Here is a 23,179-nt window from a genome sequence, read left to right on the forward strand (position 1 = left end):
TTCCACGTGGCATTTTACTTCTCAATTTTTGTGACTGTTTAATTGAAGAAATGTAAGACTCCACAACACAGTTAAATCCTGAAATTAATGCACCGATCAGAAATATTTAATAGTGCCACATTGTTTGAAAATTACAGATCATCCCAATTAATTGGGTTTCCAGATGCAGTTATGTGTGACTTTAATTGATATACTACATACCCTCCTTTCTATTTCCATTGGACAGAGTCATTAGAAAATCCAGCAACGATGTTTAAGTAAGTAATATCTAAATTTTAAAAAGAAGCTGTTTGTACCTTTCTCCGAATGGTGTACTCGTTATACTGAATCAGTAGTATAGTGGCAAATTCAGAAGTGCAGGGTCCCTTTATAATAACCACAGCCATGCCCTATTCTAAGATTATACAACCTTCTAAGATCATAGAATAATCTGGCCAGTCTTCAATACTGCTTCCTGCTTCTCTATCACCATCTGACTATCCTTTCTCACTATAAGAGAGATTGCTTGAATTACTGAATTCAGTGTTCACACATTTATCTCCTGCTGCTACAAATTGCTTGATGATGTAGATGAAATGCTATAATCAGGATTCACAGCGTCTTCTTCTGCAGTTCTTCTTACTTGATATTTCAGCGGCTTTTAATACTATTGACCATGGTATCCTTCTGGGCCGACTTGGTGAAATGGGTATTGGAGGCACTGTTTTACAGTGATTCCAATCCTATCTCCAATCCTATCCTATCCTTCAGAGAATAGCATTGGATGGTTGTCTTTCGGCTGCCTAGCAGTTGTGCTGTGGGGTGCCACAGAGTACCATCTTGTCCCCCATACTGTTTAACATTTATAAGAAGCCGTTGGAAGCAGTCATCAGGAGATTTAGGGGAAGGTGTCAGCAGTATGCTGACAATACCCAGCTCTGTTTCTCTGTAACATCTGAATCGGGAGAGGCCTGAACCCCTGCCTGGACTCAGTGGTGGGCTGGATGAGGGCCAATAAACTGACTCTCAATCGTAGCAAGACAGAGATGCTGTGGGTTGGTGGTTCCTGAGTTTGGATTTGGTCAGTTGCCTATTTTGGATGGGGTCGTACTCCCTCTGAAAGAGCAGGTCCATAGTCTGGGGGTGGCTCCTGGTTCCATCTTTGTCGCTAGAGGCCCAGGTGACTTCAGTGTCCAGGAGTGCCTTTTTCAGCTTCGGCTGGTAAGACAACTGCGGCAGTTTCTGGAAAAGGATAGCCTAATCACTGTTGTCCATGCACTGGTAACCTTCAGGCTGGATTACTGTAATGCACTCTATGTGGGGCTACCCTTGAGGTTGGTCTGGAAGCTGCAGCTGGTGCAAAATGCATCACCGTGACTGCTGTCTGGGGCAGGGTATCGCCAACATGTCACCCCGCTACTGAAAGAATTGCACTGGCTACCTATTAGCTACTGGGCTAAGTTCAAGGTTCTAGTTTTGGTTTACAAAGCCCTATACAGCTTGGGACCAGGATTCCTGAAGGACTATCTTATCCCTTATATACCCAGTTGATCACTGTGCTTTGCAGTGAGGGCCTCCTATAGATACCATCTTATCAGGAGGTCTGTTCTGCGCAACACAGGAAATGGACCTTTAGTGTAATGGCACTTACCCTTTGGAATTCTCTCCCCTTAAAATATTAGACAGGCACCATCTCTGTTATCTTTTCAGAAGCTACTGAAGACCTTCCTCTTTCAACAAGCCTTTTAAGTAGAGACCTTGTCCCAGTCTGCGTCTGCGTTGGAATTGCTTTTTAATATTTTTGTAATGCTTTTTTTAAAAAAAAGATTTTTTAAAGATGTTTTGTTTTTATATGCTTCTAAAGATTTTTTTAAAAACATATCTTAAAGTCTGTTTTTAAGTGTTGTTAGTGTTTTTGTTTGCTGCCCTGAGCTCCTACTGGGAGGAAGGGCGGGAAATAAATACATACATACTCTCCACATCTTGGCTTTTTGAAGTAGGAACTAATGAAGACTTGCTGGCAATTGACACACATGGGGGACTGCATAAGTGACTCAGATCAGCACGAAAGGACAAGGAAGCAAGTTACAAGACTCTTCTCAGTGACTAACACACTCCCCTTTCATGCTGATTGGCTCATAGGACACTGAAGACATAGGGACCCTGCTGGGACCTGACTCCCAAAAAAGTAAGGGATCTAAGAGCCCCTCCCCCAAACCTGGATGGCTACACTCTTGTACCGAATTATAGCGGTATGCCACATTTAGCAAATGAATTCACTGCCACTTTAAAATGTCCTTCCCATCTTTTTTATTATTACTACTACTACTGCTGCTACTACTACTATAAATATTTCTAAGTTCTGATGTACTAATTTCTCTAAGGTATGAAAGGCTTTAACTTAGCAGACTCTTTATTCACAGGCAAATAATTTCCCATTTACAAAGTAAAGGACATTACCAAGCAGGTGGTTGTCCCATTGTTCAGAGCAAGCTCCTGATCTGTTCTTTGCAGTATTTATGTTTTTGCAGTATTTATGTTTTGTGAGTATTTTAAAAAATCCAGAAGCATCAGTACAGTAGGCAATTGCTTAACTAATTGGCTGTGTCTTGGGGACAGCCAATGTGTACAGGAGCAGAATAAACTCAAAGTTATTGTTATCATTTCCCTATCAAAATTTCTGCCACTCCCTCCCTAAATTTAAATTCTTTTGAAGTTCATATGCAGTTTCTTTTACTGGTTTTACACATGAGACCCATCAATTAGGGAATCATTTCTTGAGAGCACACAGTTTGCAGTGAGTTTCTGCTATTGGATGCTTTCATACCAGGTCCCCTGTCATTATGATTATTTCAACTTGGGGAGCTTAAATTAAGTTTAACTGAGAATGGAGCTGCTGATTGGGAAGCACTCAAAATGTAGCTCAGTAGGTGATCATGGAATCCCAGGTTCAAACCTGTGGCAGTAAAAAGGACCAAGAAGCATGTGATGGGGCAAGACCTCTGTCTGAGATCCTGGAGAGTAGCTAATATCGGCCTTCACAGGCAGGTAGTCTAGCTCTATCCAAGACTAGATAGGGAATGAGAGAAGTGGGCTGATGTTGAAGCCATAAAGTCTGAATCTGGTAACAGCCTTAAGATATCCTCCCTGATTCCACCTTAACACTGTGACCAATTGCAGACTCCATGGCTTCAACATCAGCCAACTTACCCCCCACCCCCACACACACACATTCCTTTGTTTACCAACTAGCCTAAAGAAGAGTTCTGGAGAACACAAATGCTTGCAACCTATTCTGTGATATTTTAGTTAGCTTGCTCTGGATGGAATTGCACTCCCCTGGAACAGGCAGGTCTGTAGCTTCAGGGTATTGCTGGATCCAGTGTTGTCACTGCAGGCTCAGGTGGCGTTGGTGGCTAGGAGTGCCTATTTCTAGCTCTGGACCCTTTTGAAAAGAGATTACTTGGCTGCTGTACTCGATGCTCTGGTAACTTCCAGACTGAATTACTGCAACATGCTCTACGTGAGGCTACCTTTGAAAATGACTCAGAAATTTTAATTGGTCGAAAATTCAGCAGCCAGATTACTGACTGGGGCTCCATTGAGAACTCATACGACTTCTGTTTTAAAACAGCTGCACTTAGGGTTACCATCATTTTGCCATTTCAAAAAGAGTACATTTGGCTTCGATAAGTGAAAAGTAAGAGTATGCTGTTGCATCATCTCAAAAAGAGTACATGTATTCTTCTTAAAAGAGTACGGTTGGTAACCCTAGCTGCACTGGTTGCCAGTTCACTTCCAGGCCCAATCTAAGGTGCTCAAATTAAAGCCTTATATGACTGAGGACTCCTTCCCTACAGACCCTCTCTAGTATCTAGATCAGCAGAGGAGGCCCTCTCGGTAGTTCCACTCTCTTCAGAAGTTTGGGTGGGGGGTGGCCTGGCAGAGGGCATTCTCTGCAACAGCCCTGGAGGTTTGGAAGTTCCTACCCACAGGGGTGCATCTGGCACTTTCATTATGCAGTTTTTCATCATATGCTGAAGATGTACCACTTTACCCTGGCCTTTGACACTTGAGATATATATTTTAGGACCCACTCTATTCTTTGGACTGCAATTTGTTTTCACTGATTTTAACATTGTTATAATCAACCCTGGGACATTATGGTGAAGGATAGATAAGAAATCTAAGTAATAATAATAGCAATAATAATAGTCTAATGAAGGTATTACCCTAATATGGATTATGGAATAAAGTAATCTGGGTTGTGGGGTTTTTTTTTGCACATTATAAGAAATATAAGAAATGGATGTGCATGCAATTAAGGCCACAATTGTGACTCTTAACAGGTCTGGGCCTACTGAGGTATAAAACATCCAGTGCAGAGGATGCTTCTCAGGGTAGGAATGCTGATGCTTGCTTGGTTGCTGGCTGAGGTTGGTGGTTAGGAGTACACTGATCCTGGAACAGATGGAGAAATGAAAGGAATGGGGGAAGAACACAGCTGCCTAGTTGCCTAGTGGAGCCAGCAAAAGACAGGAGACATCACAAACATGGGGGTGCATGCGTAGCTTGCTATGCCCTTTTTAAAGGCTGGGAAGGTAAGGCGGAAGGAGAGATAGCTGGTGGTTCTGGCAAGAGCTTAGGCCAGGCAAGAGGACGAGGGGAACGGGTAAGTTTTCCTTGTCTCCTCCAGCATTTGGAGTGGCACTGGAAAAAGCCAGGTGGAAGTGACAAACAGCTGCTAGTGCTGTAATGTGGGCATTCCAGACACCTACAGTGTAAGGCACCAGAGAAGGGTCTTCAGCCTGGATCTCCAGCAGTCTCCATCATCTCTTGCTTTGCCTTGCCCCTCCTCAACTCCCTTTTTTGTTTGCCTGCTATGGAACCTGGGCAGAGCCTGGTTTGGACCACATCATCTGCCTCTGGACCTTCAGATTCTTCTCCATCTACTCTGGAGCATGACCCCCAGAGAAATTGTTTCTCTTATAGATTAAAAATAATAATCCTATACTACTACATGCTAGTAGACCAGCCAAATTCATGAGTACAGTGGGAGAAGGAGGAGGAACCCCTAACAAGCAAGAAGAGAAATACAACCGAGCTTCTGTTTGATGTCTCTGCTGCCAAGAACATTCCGGATAAGGGTAAGAACAACAATGCAGACATGATACGGTGGCTTAGAAAATGTATAGCCTATAGCCTTACCAAGGACAGTGTGGTATAGTGGTTAAGGTGTTGGACTATGACCTGGGAGACCAGGGTTTGAATCCCCACATAGCCATGAAGCTTACTGGGTAACCTTGGGCCAGTCACTGACTCTCAGCCTCATGATAACCCTATTCATAGGGTCGCCATAACTCAGAATCGACTTGAAGGCAGTACATTTACATTTTTACCAAGGACAAAAACAGTGGACTTGAAAATGATTCATACCCACCGCCAAGCTGGGTAAGGCAGACCTAGGTTTCCAAGATGATTTATTTATTTAGTTAGCTTCACTAAGTGGTCATAAACAGATGAGGTCGCATTAAACCGAGACAGTCCATCTGAAGCTGTCTCATACTATCGGTTTGTCTGGCTCGGTATTGTCTACAGTGGGCAGCAGGAGCAGTTCAGGGCTTCAGGCAGGGCTCATTCCTGCCCCACCTGGAGACGCTGGGAAGTGAACTTGGGACCTTCTGCCTTTAAAACCTGTGCACTGCCACTGAATCTGTCAGATTCCAGGGTGTTTTATGGCAGTTTCAGTATTTGCAAGCCAGTTTGTCCAATCACTACATTCTATTGTTTCCTCAGATAAGCAGGACCCCAGTGGACAATTAAAGCTTTCAATAAATAATCTGTAAGCACATTCATTTGATTTACTGTTATTTGATACAGCAGTTAGTTTCAATGGGGCAGTTAATATTGATCATACAAAGTACTACACACAAACATGAAACACTTCCAGAACTCCATGGATTATTACTTTTTATCTGCCACTCATCACAGTTACTTGTAACTGTAGTGAGATTTAAAATCAGTAATATTTAGTGTACTGCACATTTAAAGAAATAAATAATGTAAGTTATTTTTTGTTTTGGCAAAAATTAAACACAACTGAACATATAAACATACAAGAGCAAATCAGTTTCTGGAAGAACATTCTTACAATAAAGGGTAAAGTATTTTATAAAAAAGTCAAAACATGTATCAAACTAAGTTAAGACAAAGAGCTCTCCCACAACATAACTACCTTTGAAGTTATGTAGGGATGATTATGATGATAATGACATAATCATCAAGAAGAAGAAGAAACAGCTGCAGTATGAGAGATAGAAGATACAATCTAGTTTGTAGAAGCGATGATGACTCTTGATAAAGAATTTGCAGAAACAATTGTCCCATTTCAAACTAGTACACCTTAATCTGTGGAAATGCAATTTCTGCTATTGCGTATATTTACTGCCAGGTGTTTTTTATATAACAACTTGAGCTCAGCACTGACTCACAGTAAACACGCCTAGTGGTTTCTCCAATCCTGGAAATGGAAACCTTGTTCACAGGTTAACCTCATAATAATACACTGCTTTTACAGAGGGGTCTTTGCGGCTTTACTGGCTACTAGTTCTTACAGCTAGCAATCAGGGCTGTCGCGAGGCATAACTGTGCCCTTGGGCACCAGCCTGTCCTGGGCCCTCAGTGCCATAGCCCAACACACACACACACATACACACACACACGATACAGGCGGTATGGGGCTAATAAGCCCACCCGCGCACCCCACCTACCTCATGTGTGAATGGCATGCATAGCGTGCATGCCTGCCATCACTCAAGATGGTGGTGGAGGTGTCAGGCCCTTAGTGAAGCCCCACCATCTTGAGTGTGCATAGCATGCATGGCATTCCCACTGACGGAAGAGGTAGGTGAGGCATGCTGGTGGGCTTATTGAAGCCCATGCTGTCTGTATTGGGGGGGATGCCTGGGAGCTCTCTCTCCACGATCTGTAGCAGGAGACTTGACACTGCTGTGGATCACAGAATGGGAGAGCCATCCTCCCACCGCAAGGAGGGGCCCTTCAGGAGCCCCTCTGGGTCACAGGGGCCCTCAGCCAGGGCCCAACCTGGCCGCCCTCCGGTGCCGGCCCTGCTAGCAATGGTAGCCCATGTCTTTCTCTGCACTCCTGGCAAGTGAGACTACCACTCCACTAGAGAAACCCACTGAAAGCTGTTGCTTCTTGCTAGATGTAATGTAATCACTGCATGGGCAATGCTCATTTTTCTGATTTGAGAATGAGTAGGAATGTCTGCCACTGATACTGCAGTAGGAAATTCCAACCCCTAATAAGTATACCCATCCCAATTAAAGGGACTAGCAGAGCTGCTGTATGTGAACTATTGATCCATCTATAACCAGTACTGTTTTTTAGTTCTGATGCACACAATATGAATTTAAGGAAACACATGGAAACAACAATATTTTAGTGGTTTAGCTACAGTAATGATTCTGGATAATTAAAATGTGAAGTGGTACGACACAGATTTCATTATTAAACTGTAACAAGAACTCTATGTGAAACAAACCATTCAGAAGGATTTCTTTTTCATCAATTACTTGTCATTTATCTGATACAAGAATATGAAAGGCTGATTTAAAATGAATGACTCCATATGCAGTTTCTTGTCATAAAGGCCAATGGAGGCATTTTGAAGACCATAATGAAATAATTACTTTCATTTGCTTTCAAGAATTCTCCTCTTCAATAATGTACAGCAATGCAGCACTAAACTAAAACATTAGGAACTAAATTTCACTTGCATCTATTTCCATTTTAGCTAATTATACCCCCAAGCTTTCCAAAGACCAGGCCCTAAAAATCTTTTGAAGTTGAAATGGCCCAAAGAAAAACAGACTTTTATAGTTATGAGCTTTGATGAAAAAACAAAGGTAATTCAGCCCCAGAAGCCTAAATATTTCAAGGAGATAAAATATACATTCAGGAAGAAAGCTGGGCAAAATTCAGGGAATTCTTTAAAGTATTCAAGCTTAGCTGTTCAAACGTTCACAAAAAATGTGATTCTGGTTCCATCGATATTTACCATCTCTGCATTTCCCCCAAACACATTAATGCCTTCCTGCTACAGAAGAATCACACAACAAACTGATTCAGTTTAGGTTCATTAATATTTTTAAACTCTCCCATTTGGTTATGTTTCAGATGCTAAATTTAATAAAATGGTAACAACTTCATCCACTATGAACCAACTTTGAACCAGTTCAGATGTAAGTCTTCACAGCTTACAATAACTCCCATGGTGACAGCAGGCCACCTGCCAACATATTGAAGCCTGATTGGTGCTTGAAAGGCGCCATGTTTATGTAATCCAGGCAGGCAACAAAATCAGAATGTTGATGTTGGTAGGACATAAGCTATACATCCTTGGATTAATGTTATAGCATTACAGAAGGACTGTATCATAGTGATAGACACTTCACATGCAGAAGGTCCCAGGTTCAACTCCTAGCATCTCCCAGCAAGGCCGGGAAGGACTCCTTTCTGAAATCCTGGAGAGTTGCTGACAGTCGGTACGGTCCGAGTCAGTACGAGGCAGCTTCCTAAAGTCCCAGAGATTCATTCTCTGATATCTCTAGTTAAAAGGTTCAGATAAGCATGTGGTGGGAACAAACTCTTGTAGGGAGTCACTTAGAGTCAGAGAAAAAAGTACTGGCCTGATGGAAAAATAATTTGATCCATATAAAGCAGTTCCCTATGTATAGCAACTCATAACTGCAATGTAACTCCTATAAAATGAGTACAATGATAAATGTATAACAAGAAAAAATATTTCCTAATCTACAATTGTTCTCAGGTACTATTACCAGATCCCCCAGAACTAAGCCAAGTCATTTGTTCATTGACAGGGCAAAATGATTTTTATGCTACATTGACTTATATGTTAACTTGCTGTCATGCATTAGTCAAATGTAGGAAAACCCATGAGATAAAGGAGAAATGGGGCCATGCTGTGTGTGCCCCCCCCCCAACATTGCACTGTTTCTTTGACTTCATCCCCTGATGGCCATGTGTTAAGCATAAACATCTACTCTGAATTAATTGCACTAGCAAAACTTCTGCTCTGGATCCCGAAGCTCCATAGCTATTTACATTCAATTCACAAACATGCTTTGCACGCATGGGAAAAGTTTACCCATTTAGCACCCTGATTCTGTGTATGCACCAGAATGGTGAAATTGAATCACCTGTTAACTAATTTCGTGTTGAGAATGCATAGCAAATTAACAAATCAAAGCCAAGAGATAAGAATTTTTTTCAGTCCAAATCCCACTGAAATGGATTCAAAAGTTATTTTTCATGTTAAAGCCACAGCTATGTTTTGAAAATTAATCAAAGCAAAAAGATAACTGTTACTGGCAAGTTTATCTCCAAAACCAGTTTTTATTAATGGTAACAGCTGATGTGGAATCCATACCATATGGAGAGTTTCAGGAGGGACTATATCTTAGTGGTAAAGGACATGGATGCAGAAAGTCCCAGGTGCAGTCACTGGCCTAAAGAAATAATGTGAAGGATCTCTGCCTGAGATCCTGGAGAACTGCCGTCAGTCAGAGTAGACAGTACTAGGCTAGATGTGCACTTGGTCTAAACTGGTATTATGGAAGTTATGCACATACTTCCACCCCTCAAAAAGCTTAGTGCTGTTATATTCTTCCCTTCACCCGCTGCCACCATTTGCTACAGTTCAGCCTTGGTATTTACCTTACCCTCCCTTCTGGTCTGTGAAACACCACAAGTATTCAGAGCAAACCAGAATTATCGCCCTTCCCTGGCTCTCCCTGTCAGGTTCCTACCTGCTCGTGGTTACTGCCTGTCTCTAGGCACCACCAGGGACTCCACCAGTCCGGACTGTCGTTTTTTATGGTTTCCCTCTCCGCTCTAGCATAGATCTCAACACATCCCCCTGCTAGGCAGCACCACCAGTGACGTCCTATAACCAGTATTCCTACTCCCTCTGTTTATCTTTCTCATCCATTTCAAAGACCCTCTGCTTGTCTTTTTCCTCAGCCTCCCATCTTAACTTCTCTCTCAAATACTCTATATAAGCGGGATTGCTTAAATATCCTTCTGGGGTCTCTTCCCTGACAGGTTGTTTTTGCTGGGCAGTTGCAAATCCTATAAATGCTACCCTCAATTCATCTACCCCTTTACCCTCGTGAGGTAAATTGAATGTTATGCACTTCTCCACCAGCTCCTCTCTTTTCATTTTTATATATTCAGCCATGGTGTTTGAGTTCACTCACTCTTTGCCACACACTCTTTGCCAGTCACTCTCACAAGTAATCTTGTTTTGTTATTTCTGTTTGCCACACCACTGTTAGGGATTCTCTAGTATTCGTGCCACCGCTACAGCCAACACCTGTGACGTAGTCTCCTTTGTCACCACGTGTCTTTGGGACTCTCTTTGGTTCGTATCCCACCGCTACTGCCACCACATGTGCTTCTACAGATCTTAGGCCTTTGGGACTTCCGGGGAGGGTTAACTGTTATGATCAAATGCCTTATACCCTTCGTTATTATTATTGTTGCTGCATTGTCCTATTTTATTATTGTATTTTATTGTATTGTATTTTAACTCTTTATGTACGTCGCCTAGAGTGGTCTTTGGCCAGATAGGCGACATATAAATTATTATTATTATTATTATTATTATTATTATTTATGCATGAATACTTTCTAACAGTGGTTAAAAGAGGCAGCAGCCATGTCAAGTGTTTCTGGTGTGCACGCACAGAGTGTTTTCAATTACCAATGGAGTTCTGGAAGCAGAATTAATTCCTTTTTAACTGAAAAGTAATTATTAACACAATCTGGAAAAAGTAATTATTTTAAATGCTTATATTGAGCAACAACAACTAAAATGCGCCATTTCCTGCTGCTGTTTGCTTCTTAACCATTAAAAACTGGTTTGTATAAAATGAGCTGAAGGGTTCCCTTCCTTTCACTCTCAAGTTTACAGGAGGAAAACTGAGTTAACACTTCACCTCAAATCAGCACAGCCTTGGAGAGGTGAGTCTATTAAAACATTAGTAAACTGATGGCTTATATAACTACAATGGAAGTTAGACCAAAACAGATGAGATGGGCTGTTAAATCTGTGATGGAAGCAAACACTACTTTCATCTCCTTGCAAATGTATTTGAAACCAAAAGTCTTTAGCAGGTGAATCAAGCGGGGTATCCAGAGCACAGCCTTGTCCCGATTTCCTGGATGAGTTTCAGTTGGTGCAGCTTGAGGACGTTGACAAGGTGCTTGGACAGGTTCGTACAACCACTTCTGTGCTGGATCCTTGCCCTTCTTGGCTAATAAAAGCTAGCAGGGATGGAACAGCCGGCTGGGCCAGGGAAGTGATTAATGCCTCTCTGCGAGAGGGGGTGGTCCCTGGCTACCTGAAAGAGGCACTAGTGAGACCACTCCTGAAGAGTCCCTCCCTGGATCCAGAAAATCTTAATAACTATAGGTCGGTAGCAAACATTCCATACCTGGGCAAAGTCCTGGAACGAGTGGTTGTGGGCCAGCTCCAGACACTCTTGGATGAGACCGATTATCTGGATCCATTTCAGTCGGGTTTCAGGCCTGGTTTTGACACGGAAACAGCCTTGGTCGCCCTGTATGATGACTTTTGTCGGGAGAAAGACAGGGGGAGTGTGAGTCTGTTGATTCTCCTTGACCTCTCAGCGGCTTTCGATACCATCGACCATGGTATCCTTCTGGGGAGACTGGCTGAGCTGGGAGTGGGAGGTACTGCACTGCAGTGGTTCCTCTCCTACTTGGCAGGTCACCTCCAGAAGGTGGTGCTTTGGGAACATTACTCAGCACCCTGGACTCTCCAGTATGGGCTTCTGCAGGGGTCAGTTCTGTCCCCCATGCTGTTCCACATCTACATGAAACCGTTGGGTACGGTCATCCAGAGCTTTGGAGTGCGTTGCCATCAGTATGCCGATGACATGCAGCTCCATTTCTCCTTTTCATCTTCTTCAGGTGAGTCTGTCAATGTGCTGAACCGGTGCCTGGCTGCGACAATGGACTGGATGAGGGCTAATAAACTGAGGCTCAATCCAGACAAGACTGAGATGCTGCTAGTGGGTGGTTCTTCTGACCAGATGGTGGATGTCCAACCTGTCCTGGATGGGGTTGCACTCCGCCTGAAGGAGCAGGTTCGTAGCTTGGGGGTTCTCCTAGAACCATCTCTGTCACTTGAGGCTCAGGTAGCCTCAGTGGCACGGAGTGCCTTCTACCAACTTCGGTTGGTGGCCCAACTACGTCCCTATCTGGACAGGGATAACCTGGCTTCAGCTATCCATGCTCTGGTAACCTCCACATTAGATTACTGCAATGCACTCTACATGGGGCTGCCTTTGAAGACGGTTCGGAAACTGCAGCTTGTGCAAAATGCAGTGGCCAGATTGGTAACAGGGACCAGACAGTCCGAACATATAAAACCGATTCTGGCCCGCTTGCACTGGCTGCCTGTATGTTTCCGAGCTCGATTCAAGGTGCTGGTTTTGACCTATAAAACCTTACACGGCTTGGGACCACAATATCTGATGGAACGCCTCTCCCGATACGAACCCACCCGTACACTACGTTCAAGATCAAAGGCCCTCCTCCGGGTGCCTACTCCAAGGGAAGCTCGGAGGGTGGCAACAAGGGAGAGGGCCTTCTCAGTGGTGGCCCCCAAATTATGGAATGATCTCTCTGATGAGGCGCGCCTGGCACCAACACTGTCATCTTTTCGGCACCAGGTCAAGACTTTCCTCTTCTCCCAGGCATTTTAGTATGTGTTTTAAATTGTTTTTATATTGTTTTAAATTTTAAAATTGTGTTTTAAATTGTTTTTAAAATATGTGTTTTAAATTGTATATTTGTTTTAATGTTTTTGATTGCTGTAAACCGCCCAGAGAGCTTCGGCTATGGGGCGGTATACAAGTGCAATAAATAAATAAATAAATAAATAAATTTGAAATGGAAGGCAGTGTGAGACTATGACAAGCCCTCTACACTCCTTGCAGCTTGCTCAAACTACCCCAGGTTGGAAGCACAGCTATAAATGTTTGCCATGGGGAAAATAGGGACCTCAGACCTGGCTGCTTACATCACTCTGTGCCTAGGAATGCCTTTTTTTGTGTGTGAAGAAAACATTATATGCCTGCCTAGCCACCCACTGCACATACGTCTTTTTGATCCAGTAACTCAGCATTGTCTGTTTAGAGAAAAATCACCTAAAGTCTTCTGCTACTAACAAGTTTTCTTCACATTTGGCTGCGTTGTTACACTTCTGAGGAAAAGACATATTTAGGTTGTAATCCTCAGAGTTTCTGAGCAAATTACATATTTAGGTTGTAACCCTGTGCTTATTTACACAAGTTTGTGTACCAATGAAGTCAACGCAACTTAAGCATCCATAAAGAGAGCTATTTCTGTTGCATAAAACAGAATAACAGAACTAAATAAAAAAAAAAGTCAGAAACCTTTCAATTCTGCTTCCTCACAAGTCTTCAACCTTAGATGGATCACAACTTTTGTTAAAAATCAATGGGAGTGTTGTGAGCCTTAAAGCACAGTCCTCTCTGCACTTACTTGAAAATGAGTCCAGTGAGATCAAGTTCTAAGCAAACATGCATAGGACTGGGCTGTTAAGTCCTTGTCTTCAAAGGGAATTACACTCTGAAGACTATTATGATGTGTGGGATTAAAGGAAAGGGGTGTATTCATAGGTTGTAAAAAGGCTCCTGTCTAAAAATAACCATGGCCATGAACAAACATTATGTAGATATTTAAAGTGGGTACTCAGCTGCCACTTAAAGCTACATATGCGGAGCTGGAACAATATGATTAGAGACCATTGATTTGACTCTGTAGTCTTTGCTTGTTAACAGCAGATAGGAAGCAAGACAAATCTATTTGGCTGAAGGAAAATCAGGAAGGCAAAACATTTCACAATGATACAGACTGACTTGTTGATAAGCCTCTTCCTCTCTCCATGGCAGCATTTAAACATCAAGACTCAAACAGAAAAATCAAAATGAAAGCAAAACGAAGTATCTGCAGCTCTTTTCACGTGTTACACATGTGTAAGGCATATGTGCGTAGAGAACACTTCACTTTCAGCCCAGCCCCTGATGTTGTGTTTTCTTTCAACAACAGTGTAGTGAGAGAGCTCCTACTCATGCACAGGGGCTCCATATGTGCAGGACACCATGCAACCCAGTGCCCTGATTGTAAGAACATAACATAAGAACATAAGAAGAGCCTGCTGGATCAGGCCAGTGGCCCATCTAGTCCAGCATCCTGTTCTCACAGTGGCCAACCAGGTGCCTGGGGGAAGCCCGCAAGCAGGACCCGAGTGCAAGAACACTCTCCCGTCCTAAGGCTTCCGGCAACTGGTTTTCAGAAGAATGCTGCCTCTGACTAGGGTGGCACAGCACAGGTCCACTTTGAAAATAGCTTTCTTTCATCATGAACATATCTTCCATGCAGCAAAGACAGCCTTTGGAAAGCATTAAGGAAATATGATTGTAGACACACAATAACTAGCACAGAAGCTGCATGTGAAACCTTTCGAATTTATTCTAATTGACTGGGTTTCAGCTTATATTCAAATTGACCTTGGAAATAATATAGCCCAATAGATTTTCTGTCTTTCTTTCTTTCTTATTTATAATCTTGGAACATGCTTTAAAGTTATGTCTGTTCTGGAAAGCAGATACAGAACTAGTTTACCATGGACACACTCACAAGGAAACCATCCCAATACCAGCCACTGGAAAATTACTTTTTCTTTGATTTTTTTTGCCATTTTAGCAGTCACAAATCAGTATGAATATGTTTGTCACAGTTCCCCAAATCCCACTTTACCAGCATGCATCGCTACTCCTCATGGAATATTAGTTTGGGGCAGCAACCTCCTCATGGCACACATTATTGCAGGCCTGTGCCAGGTAAAGAGCATTTGTTCTCGTCTACTAGTCACATTACAAGTTGGGTTAAATTAAATATCTGTTGGTGCAAGTCTGCTTCTTTCCGTTTGTATGAAAATGTTGACATAGATCAGGCTTAACGCATGACATAAATGTGCAGATACCTAGAAAACTGAAAGACTTTGAAAACAGAACAGTTTAAAGTAGCTAAAATGAGGACGGCATCCTAAATCGGCTTCTGAAAATATTTATTCATTTGGACCTCTGAAAGATTTCATTTCATGCTTGTGAACTTGCCTTTTCTAATCCATGCATCTGTTTTCAGACTGTCACTACACAAAGAAGAAAAAAGTAAATGGGCTGCCCAGTGCCAAGTATCATGTATTTATTAAGAGGCAAATGCGTTCAGAAAGCACAAAGTAGGCCTTGCAAATACTCTGCTAACCTGCATCACTTGGGCTGTTTTTGTGCTGTACTGAAAGTATGCATTTGTGGAGATAGGAAATTAGATTTATTTGCATTAATATTTCTCTTCCTGTGATGACAGGGAACTGGAACAGCAAGAATAAAACTCAGCATGAAGATTTGTAGGATTACACTCCTTAAACGCTGCATGAGACTGTATACTATTTAAGCACAGTCCCTCTCTCAAATATGTATGTACACAGTGCTTTTTAAGATGGGTCGATCTTGTTCAGAATAAGAAGGCTGCACTCCAAAAATGCAAACAAAAAAATGAGAGAAAAGAACAATTATTTGCATTCTCTGCATTTGGATTATCAAAGCTTACCCATACAACTTTGCAGCTTCCTCTTTAAGCTCTGCCCTTCCAATAACACATATCAGAGGTTGAAATCCCATTTAAAATCCACACATACTTTCAAGGACCTTCAAGTCCCAAATTTCTCATACCGGGTCAGAGACAGACCATGCTTCCAGCCTTTCCCAACCTTTGGGTCCCCAGATGTTGCTGGATTACAGCTCTCATCAGCCCCAGCCAGCATGTCTAATGGTCAGGAATTATGAGAACTGTAGTCCAGCAACATCTGGGGACCCAAAGGTTGGAAAGGCTGTTTAAACCAATATTGACTCTTTGGGCCAATACTACTGTTACCCAGTATTTTACTGCAATACAGGTTTCCACCCAGGTTTATAGCAGAACAGTGAAGGATGGTGTATTGTTTTAACACACAGTGCCAGGTCTAATCAGTTCTAGACATTAAAACATTTTGCCATGGGTTCAAACATACTGTTAACATGAACTTGATTTGCCGGCTATGTAAAATAGCAACATGGGAATCATAAGAGACAATAATTGAATTTTAAGGTTGGTATAGCTCATTATCAGAGTAAATGGATAGCCCTTCAGCAGAGAGACTGAGAATGTGCTCTGAAGATAACCAGTCATATGAACAGCAACGCTTGGGAAACATACACTTGGGTGATGTAAGGATGAGTAATGTTGCTGTCTAAAATTTACACTACTTTTCCTCACCTTATTAGCTTGACTATAATTCTGTCAGACAATAATTGCTAAAATCCAGAAGTGCCTTGTATATATTTTTGCTATATAACTGGGGTATGCTTGGTCTTGGTCACAGCTTTAAAATGAACAATGAATTGGGCCTGCCATATCAAACTTGAGATCTTTTTGGACCTTCCTGAATACGAACAGGTGCCTTATTCCAAACTTCACAAAGGAAACAAATTTCAAGATATTTGGCAGGCATTTTCTTCTTGGCTGTACAAAGCCATGAAAAAGAAGAAGAGTATGAAAATGTATTAGAAAGAAACTCAGTGCAGTTAAGAACAGAATGTGGGTTCTTGCTTCCATACCTTAGTCTATTTCTGACATTTTGTATTTATAATGGATGTAAATGAAGCTATTCCATAACTTATGTTCACTTTAAGGAGATGGGCAAGGGGGTGGGGGAGTGTAAGAAATTGGGGGGGAAGAGAAGGGAAGTTTGTGATGAAAATATTGTTTGTTATACTATGAAAAAATGGTGACATAAATTTCAATAAGAAACTCGTGTGTGTGTGTTAAATAGAAAAAAAATTAAGTTGGATAGTTTGGGGAAAAACAAGTTATACAGCCTGTGACACAGAGAGAAATTCAAGACACTCAGATTTCATTGCTTTTCAAAAGTGCATTACATTAGTTTGGATCCAATTAAACAATACGTGATCAAGTGTCCTTTAAGCAAATTTACAGCAAATAAAGGCTTCCTACTAATCTCTGCATGAGGAATTTGTTAAAAACTTTAAATAAAGTAAAGGTGCATAAAAATAAACCTTGCCATCTGTGGCTGAAATACAGAACTTGCCAACAACACCTGCTGCAATTCAATACTTAGGAATGTAGATTTCCAGTAATACACTTCAATGTGTTTGTTTTTACATTCTGACTGGAGATATGAAAGATAATAAAGCACTGAGTGGTGTGTTACGACAGATGTTTCTGGGCTTTGTTGAACCCAGACAGCATAAGAATTCATAAAGCCCTAAATGTTAGAAACAACCAGAGGTTTAGCCATTAGTTTTATGGATTGCAAATTTTGTTCGCAGTAGGTTTTATAGATGTGTGCAGAGCTTGGAAAAGTTACTTTTTTGAACTCCCATCAGCCCAATCCAGTGGCCATGCCAGCTGGGGCTGATGGGAGTTGTAGTTTAAAAAAGTAACTTTTCCAAGCTCTGGATGGGTGTAGTCTATCATCTTCATTTAACATAAACTCTTACTTAGAAGCTTTGCTAGTCTAAATTAAGCACTATTAAGTCCCATTCATTCCAATGGAAAGATTAAGGCCGCAACACTAAACACACTTACACAATGGGGCTTACTTCTAAATAGACATAGACAGGATTGTGCTGCCAAGCATGTGCTTCACTTTCTCACTGAAATCAACAATATAAGTCATATTTGGAGGACAACTAATGAAATAAAAAAACTTCAAGTCATGTGTCATGCCCTATACTTTCAGTAGAAGCAACCTTCAGCATTTTTTAAAATGTGTGATATCTGTGGAAAAGCTGCTTGTCTTTCTTTACAGGATTGTCAAAAGTCAGAAAGAATCTGGCCATTAGTCACATACATTCTGCCTCATTTTTTATCAGAAAATGAATGAAATGGACTGCCTTCAAGTCGATCCCGACTTATGGTGATCCTATGAATAGGGTGTTCATGGTAAGCGGTGTTCAGAGGGGGTTTACCATTGCCTCCCTCTGAGGCTAGTCCTCCCCAGCTGGCTAGGACCTGCTCAGCTTGCCACAGCTGCATAAGCCAGCTCCTTCTTTGTCCGCAACTGCCAGCAGGGGTGCAACTGGGCTGCTTGGGACTATGCAGCTTGCCCACGGCTGCACAGGTGGCAGGGCACGTAACCCTTGAGCCACTCACTGTGGGGATGATCTTTAGCTGGCCCTTGACACCCAGGAGACACAAGCGGGGATTTGAACTCACAGACTCTGGACTCCCAGCCAGGCTCTCCTCCCCACTGTGCTATACCAGACTGCATGTAATAAATCCACACTCCCATCTTAATAATGAACTATCTGAAATTTCTCCAAAGTTAAATTTAATCCCTTCACACTTTCGTGCCAGTGAAACAGAAAACTGTATTTTACTTTAAGTTAAAATAGGTTATTTATGTAATCTTAGCTTTAGATTTAATTCTTTACTTCAAGGCAATTAATTTGATTATAGTGCACTGACCCTGATTCCTTAAGAGTTAAAAGAGCTTATTGGCAATACTTTAAACATCAGTCAATCACAGTTCTGCCCTGTTTCTTTAAGAACACTGTTTTCTTTGGACCAAGTCTTTAGCACAGTTTGAAGTCACACACCATGAACTATTGGGGTGGTGGTGGTGTGTGAATCAGATTATTACAACATTGATATCCAAAACATATTAATTAAGGGGATATAATTAAGAACAAGGGTGAAGGAATTTTGTGACTGAATTGCTTCTTGAAATAAATTTTGATACTATTCCTGTGCATTTTGGTACTCTTTTCTCTCATTCACACAACTGTTATTCCTTTGCCATCTATCACCTTAAACTTTTCATTTCTGTTGAATATGCATAACAACTGAGGTATAAAGCGACTATTGCAGAAAGGGTCATTTTCCCTCTTCTCCCAGGCATTTCAGCATGTATTTTTAAATTGTGTTTTAAATTGTGTTTTAAATTGTTTTTAGAAGATGTGTTTTAAATTTGCATATTTGTTTTTAATGTTTTTAGTTACTGTAAACCGCCCAGAGAGCTTTGGCTATGGGGCGGTATATAAATACAATAAATAAATAAATAAATAAATAAAATTTAGCCACTAAACTTCAGTGTACGGAAGATATTTAAAACTCTGCTTGCAGGTTAAAGTTCCAAAGTATTTTATGACTGACAAATACCTACATTCCTTTGCTTTGATAAATGCAAATCTACGTCATCTGATTTAAAGTTTACCAACATTACAGTTTAACCTGCAGTTGTTACAAAATTGTGAAAGTGAATTCTTGAAAATACTTCACTATACTTTTCTTCTTCTAGTTATTATTTCTTTTGATTGGCTTCCCCTTTACTTATAATCCACCCTTGTTCCTTATCACCAGCCCTAGGCAAATGACATATTTAACACTTGCTGCATGCTGATAAGGGTGACCCTGTGTTTAACTTGCTCATAAGCAAAAGCAACATTTTTTAAAAAAAATGGTTCTAGTTTAATAGCACTGTGAAAGACTTGTAATGTTTTGAATTCAGATATATCATCAGCAGTAAATTCTCAAAACTATTTTTCTAGGAGGAATTTGATTTTTTTTTTAAAAAAGTATTGCTACTCCAGACAACAATTTGAGCTTTCAAGATTTTATTTACCATCTTAACTAAGGTGTTTTGTTATAGAAGCCTAAAGAAAAAAACCCCATAACTTTCAAGAACATATTGGCCGACTTAAGTAAAGTTCTTTTTCAGTTAACTATACTGAATAGTCTTTGAACCCACAAGTATGGAAATGCTTAGAAACTAGTTGAACTACTTAAAACATTTGCTGATTTTTTTTCTTTGTTTTTAACTCTGCCTCTACTTTTCTAAAGAGGCACAAATGTTAAAATTTTGGACACAATTGTCTAGGGACTAGTGTCTTAAGTTTTGTTAGCTTCTCTAATTAGTCCTAATTGTGATGTTGATTGCAGTATTAGGTATCATACCACACATCTAAACAAAATTCCCATTTTTTTATCCCTTGTCGACTAAGCACTCTGAAGAAAGAATTCCATGTACTTTAAAGCAACTGAGATGTCTACGAACCACAACGATATCAAACATACTTCTATAGTTAATGTTTCATTGAGGTGTCAAAGAGTATGTTAAAACAGTTTGATAGATAGCCATCATTTATCTAAATCAGTGTCAGAGCAATGAAGCATCCTTCAAGGTGCTTTTTTTTTTAATGCAGAAAATGTGGTGCTGGGACTTTGCTACTATTTCTCAGACTTGAAATTGCACTATTAAAGTATGCCACTGTTTGCCATCTATGTTCTCTAGCACTATGTCAAGATCTGAGAACAAAATGGCAATTTTAAAAAATCTGTACCAGCAAAGCAATTTCCTTTTCTGCAAGTCCCGGACTCTTAACAGGTCCAGAAAGAGCTGAGATAATTGATGGAGAAACACAAGGGGTGTTCACAGTTAGTTTTCTAGCAAAAACAGGGACTTCTTAGAGCAACAAAGTAAAAAAAAGAAAGGTGGCAGCAAGGTCAATGCAAAGAAATATTGCCTCTTCTCTCAGTCCACCCCCCCCCAAGAAAAACAGAAATATTTAAGGGAGTTTATAACTCTGAATTATGCCTACACTATTGAGGCTAAAGCAACTGCAACATACCACCACAGGCTAAATGCACCTAAACAAAAATATATCTAAATTCAAAATAGGATATTAGAATAGCAAAGAGCCTATACAGATAGGGAAAAATACAGACTCACACCCTACACTAAATGAGCATAATAATAATAATAATAATAATAATAAATACTTGCCGTTTCCTCTGTTAATTGAAAGGCTATTTACAGGGGGAAAGACACTAAAGAAATAATACTGCAAGCAGAAAAGTGCAACACACTTATGTTGGTGGTCTTTTTTCAAAGAATTGCAGAGCATGTACATGCGCATCCATTTATCTGAATAACTGTATTTTTGAAAGTATGCCTTTTTCACCTGCACGACTATTTGTGTGTGCATGTGTGTGTGGCATTTTTTTTTCTTGGCATGCAAATAAATAAAAATGAGGTGGGGAAAGTGGAACAAAATAATAGCGGGACCTACATTGAGCACTGTGCCGGTGTTGCCACTCTGTTTGTGCCAATCCACTGAAGCATGCTTTCAGAGCCTTCTCTTGGAGCATGCAGGAAGACGGACTTGCAGTGTAGAAATCCAGCATTTGACCAGGGCTCACTGCTAGAACATCCATACAGTCAAACATGATTCCCCCTCTACAGTGTGTCTGGAAAAGTGCCTTCCGCTAGGTGTGGAGGAAAATGGTATATAAAAGTACCTCCAACTTCATCAAACTCTGCCCCCTTTTTGGCACGTAGGCTGTTGGTCTTTTTCCCAGACCAGAATCATGAATTATGACAGACAACACAGCTAAAAGCCTGTAATTGATCCAAATGATCATTTACCATTTTCTAGCCTGTTCAGCCAATCCAGCAGAATAAGAGGGGAGGGGGGAAACAAACAGCCTTCCAAGTTTCAGTTCTCATCCATCTATTCCCCAAACCTTGAAAGAGCCTTCTTGCTTCTTAGGCTTGCTCCGATTAGATGGTATTTTTTGTATCCTGTGTAGCGTCCAAGTTTTGTGGAGAAAACAGGCTGTGAGAGGGACTCTGGATCCCCCCTTCCCCGTGAATAGATCCTTCTACCTTCCAATAGCTCACTTCCTACTACTTGTGTCACACAGAAAGAAAGATTGAATTGCTTAATATATGCGAGTGAACTTTCTGTGAACCCTTCCCAGGCTGCTAACCTTCAAATGACCCAACTAGTCTGACATCACCAACTCCCAGGATTCTCACACAGCTTAAAAACTCCCAGCAGCCTGGCAAAATAATGCAAGCAGGCACGGAAGCAGGCAGCCAGTAGCTGCCATCCATTCCTATAATAATGTGCCTTTAGAAAGGAAAACAAACACTTTTTAAAAAGGCATAAAATAGAAGTAAGAGTGGCCTCAGAATTCTAACTACTGATACTATACACGTAGACACACACAGGCTGCTTAAACTTTCCATATTCTCTCTCTTTATTCCCCCCTCCCCTGCAATCCAATTCTTCTCCAAAGCTTTTCTATAAAGATTTCTTTCCTCCTCTAGTGAAGCTAACATACACACTCAATTCTCAGCAAAGAATATGCTTCCATTCTCTGCTACGACGCTGTCCAAGGAAGACAACAATGAAATGCTGCATTCATCCAATTCAAAAACAGACTGTTTTTGGCTGATACATAAAATACACAGTGATTGCTGCACCAGAGTTAAAGGTCTACATGGGACAACAAACCAACAAACAAATACATCTGTTCAGCAGAATTCCCTCATGCCTGGAATAGGGTTATGGGAACGTCCTCATTCAGCTCTCTAAGTATCCCCCACCCCACTACACTGCTATGGTTATGCTATGCTTGGAAACTACAGCACACAACAAAGTAGACACTAGTACAATTTTTGCATGCAGTTATGTTGATAATTTTATGTTTCTTTTAAAATGTAAATGTTAATGTATTTTAATTGTATTTTATCTATTTTAATTTATTTTAATGTTTTTGTGATTTTACTGTTTACAATTTTATTATGTACGTGTTTGATTTTATTTTTGTAAGCTGCCTTACAAAAGGGCGGGATAAAAATATTTTAAATAAATAAAATAAAATAAAGTTATTGTCTCAGTGTAGAGGTGGGGGGAATTATCAAATCAGCCAGATCTTCAGCAGTTCAGCTCGAGAATAAAAGGAGTCCAGCAGAAACTCTCTATCCCTGCTTTCAAACTGTCCACTGGATTAGTAATTGTGATAATGCAAAGATACTGATGGTGGCAAAAGCCCTTAGGCCTAATGCAGCTGTACCTGTCTGTGACAGAGATGGGGAACCTGTGGCCCTCCAGATTTTGTGGGCTACAACAATTGACCATGCCAGCTGAGGCTGGTGGGAGTCGAGGGTCCGACAGCATCTGGAGGACCACAG

General features: G+C 41.0%; 1 protein-coding gene across 7 annotated transcripts in view; it reads right to left on the reverse strand.

The window, feature by feature from the left end:
* RARB (retinoic acid receptor beta) overlaps positions 1-23,179 on the reverse strand; it is a 527,110-nt gene that overhangs the window by 138,378 nt on the left and 365,553 nt on the right. The window contains exon 1 of one of the 7 annotated variants that reach the window (XM_061587701.1): positions 21,270-21,849. The exons of 4 other annotated variants lie outside the window; for them this stretch is intronic. In XM_061587701.1, coding sequence (XP_061443685.1) covers positions 21,270-21,426 — 157 coding nt within the window. In that variant the 5' untranslated portion in view covers positions 21,427-21,849. Of the gene's footprint in view, positions 1-11,519; positions 11,578-21,269; positions 21,850-23,179 lie in introns of those variants that run through there. 2 more of the 7 variants (XM_061587705.1, XM_061587703.1) reach the window with 2 other exon arrangements.

This window comes from Rhineura floridana, chromosome 10 (genome assembly GCF_030035675.1).
Source record: "Rhineura floridana isolate rRhiFlo1 chromosome 10, rRhiFlo1.hap2, whole genome shotgun sequence".
Classification (NCBI taxonomy): Eukaryota; Metazoa; Chordata; class Lepidosauria; order Squamata; family Rhineuridae; genus Rhineura; species Rhineura floridana.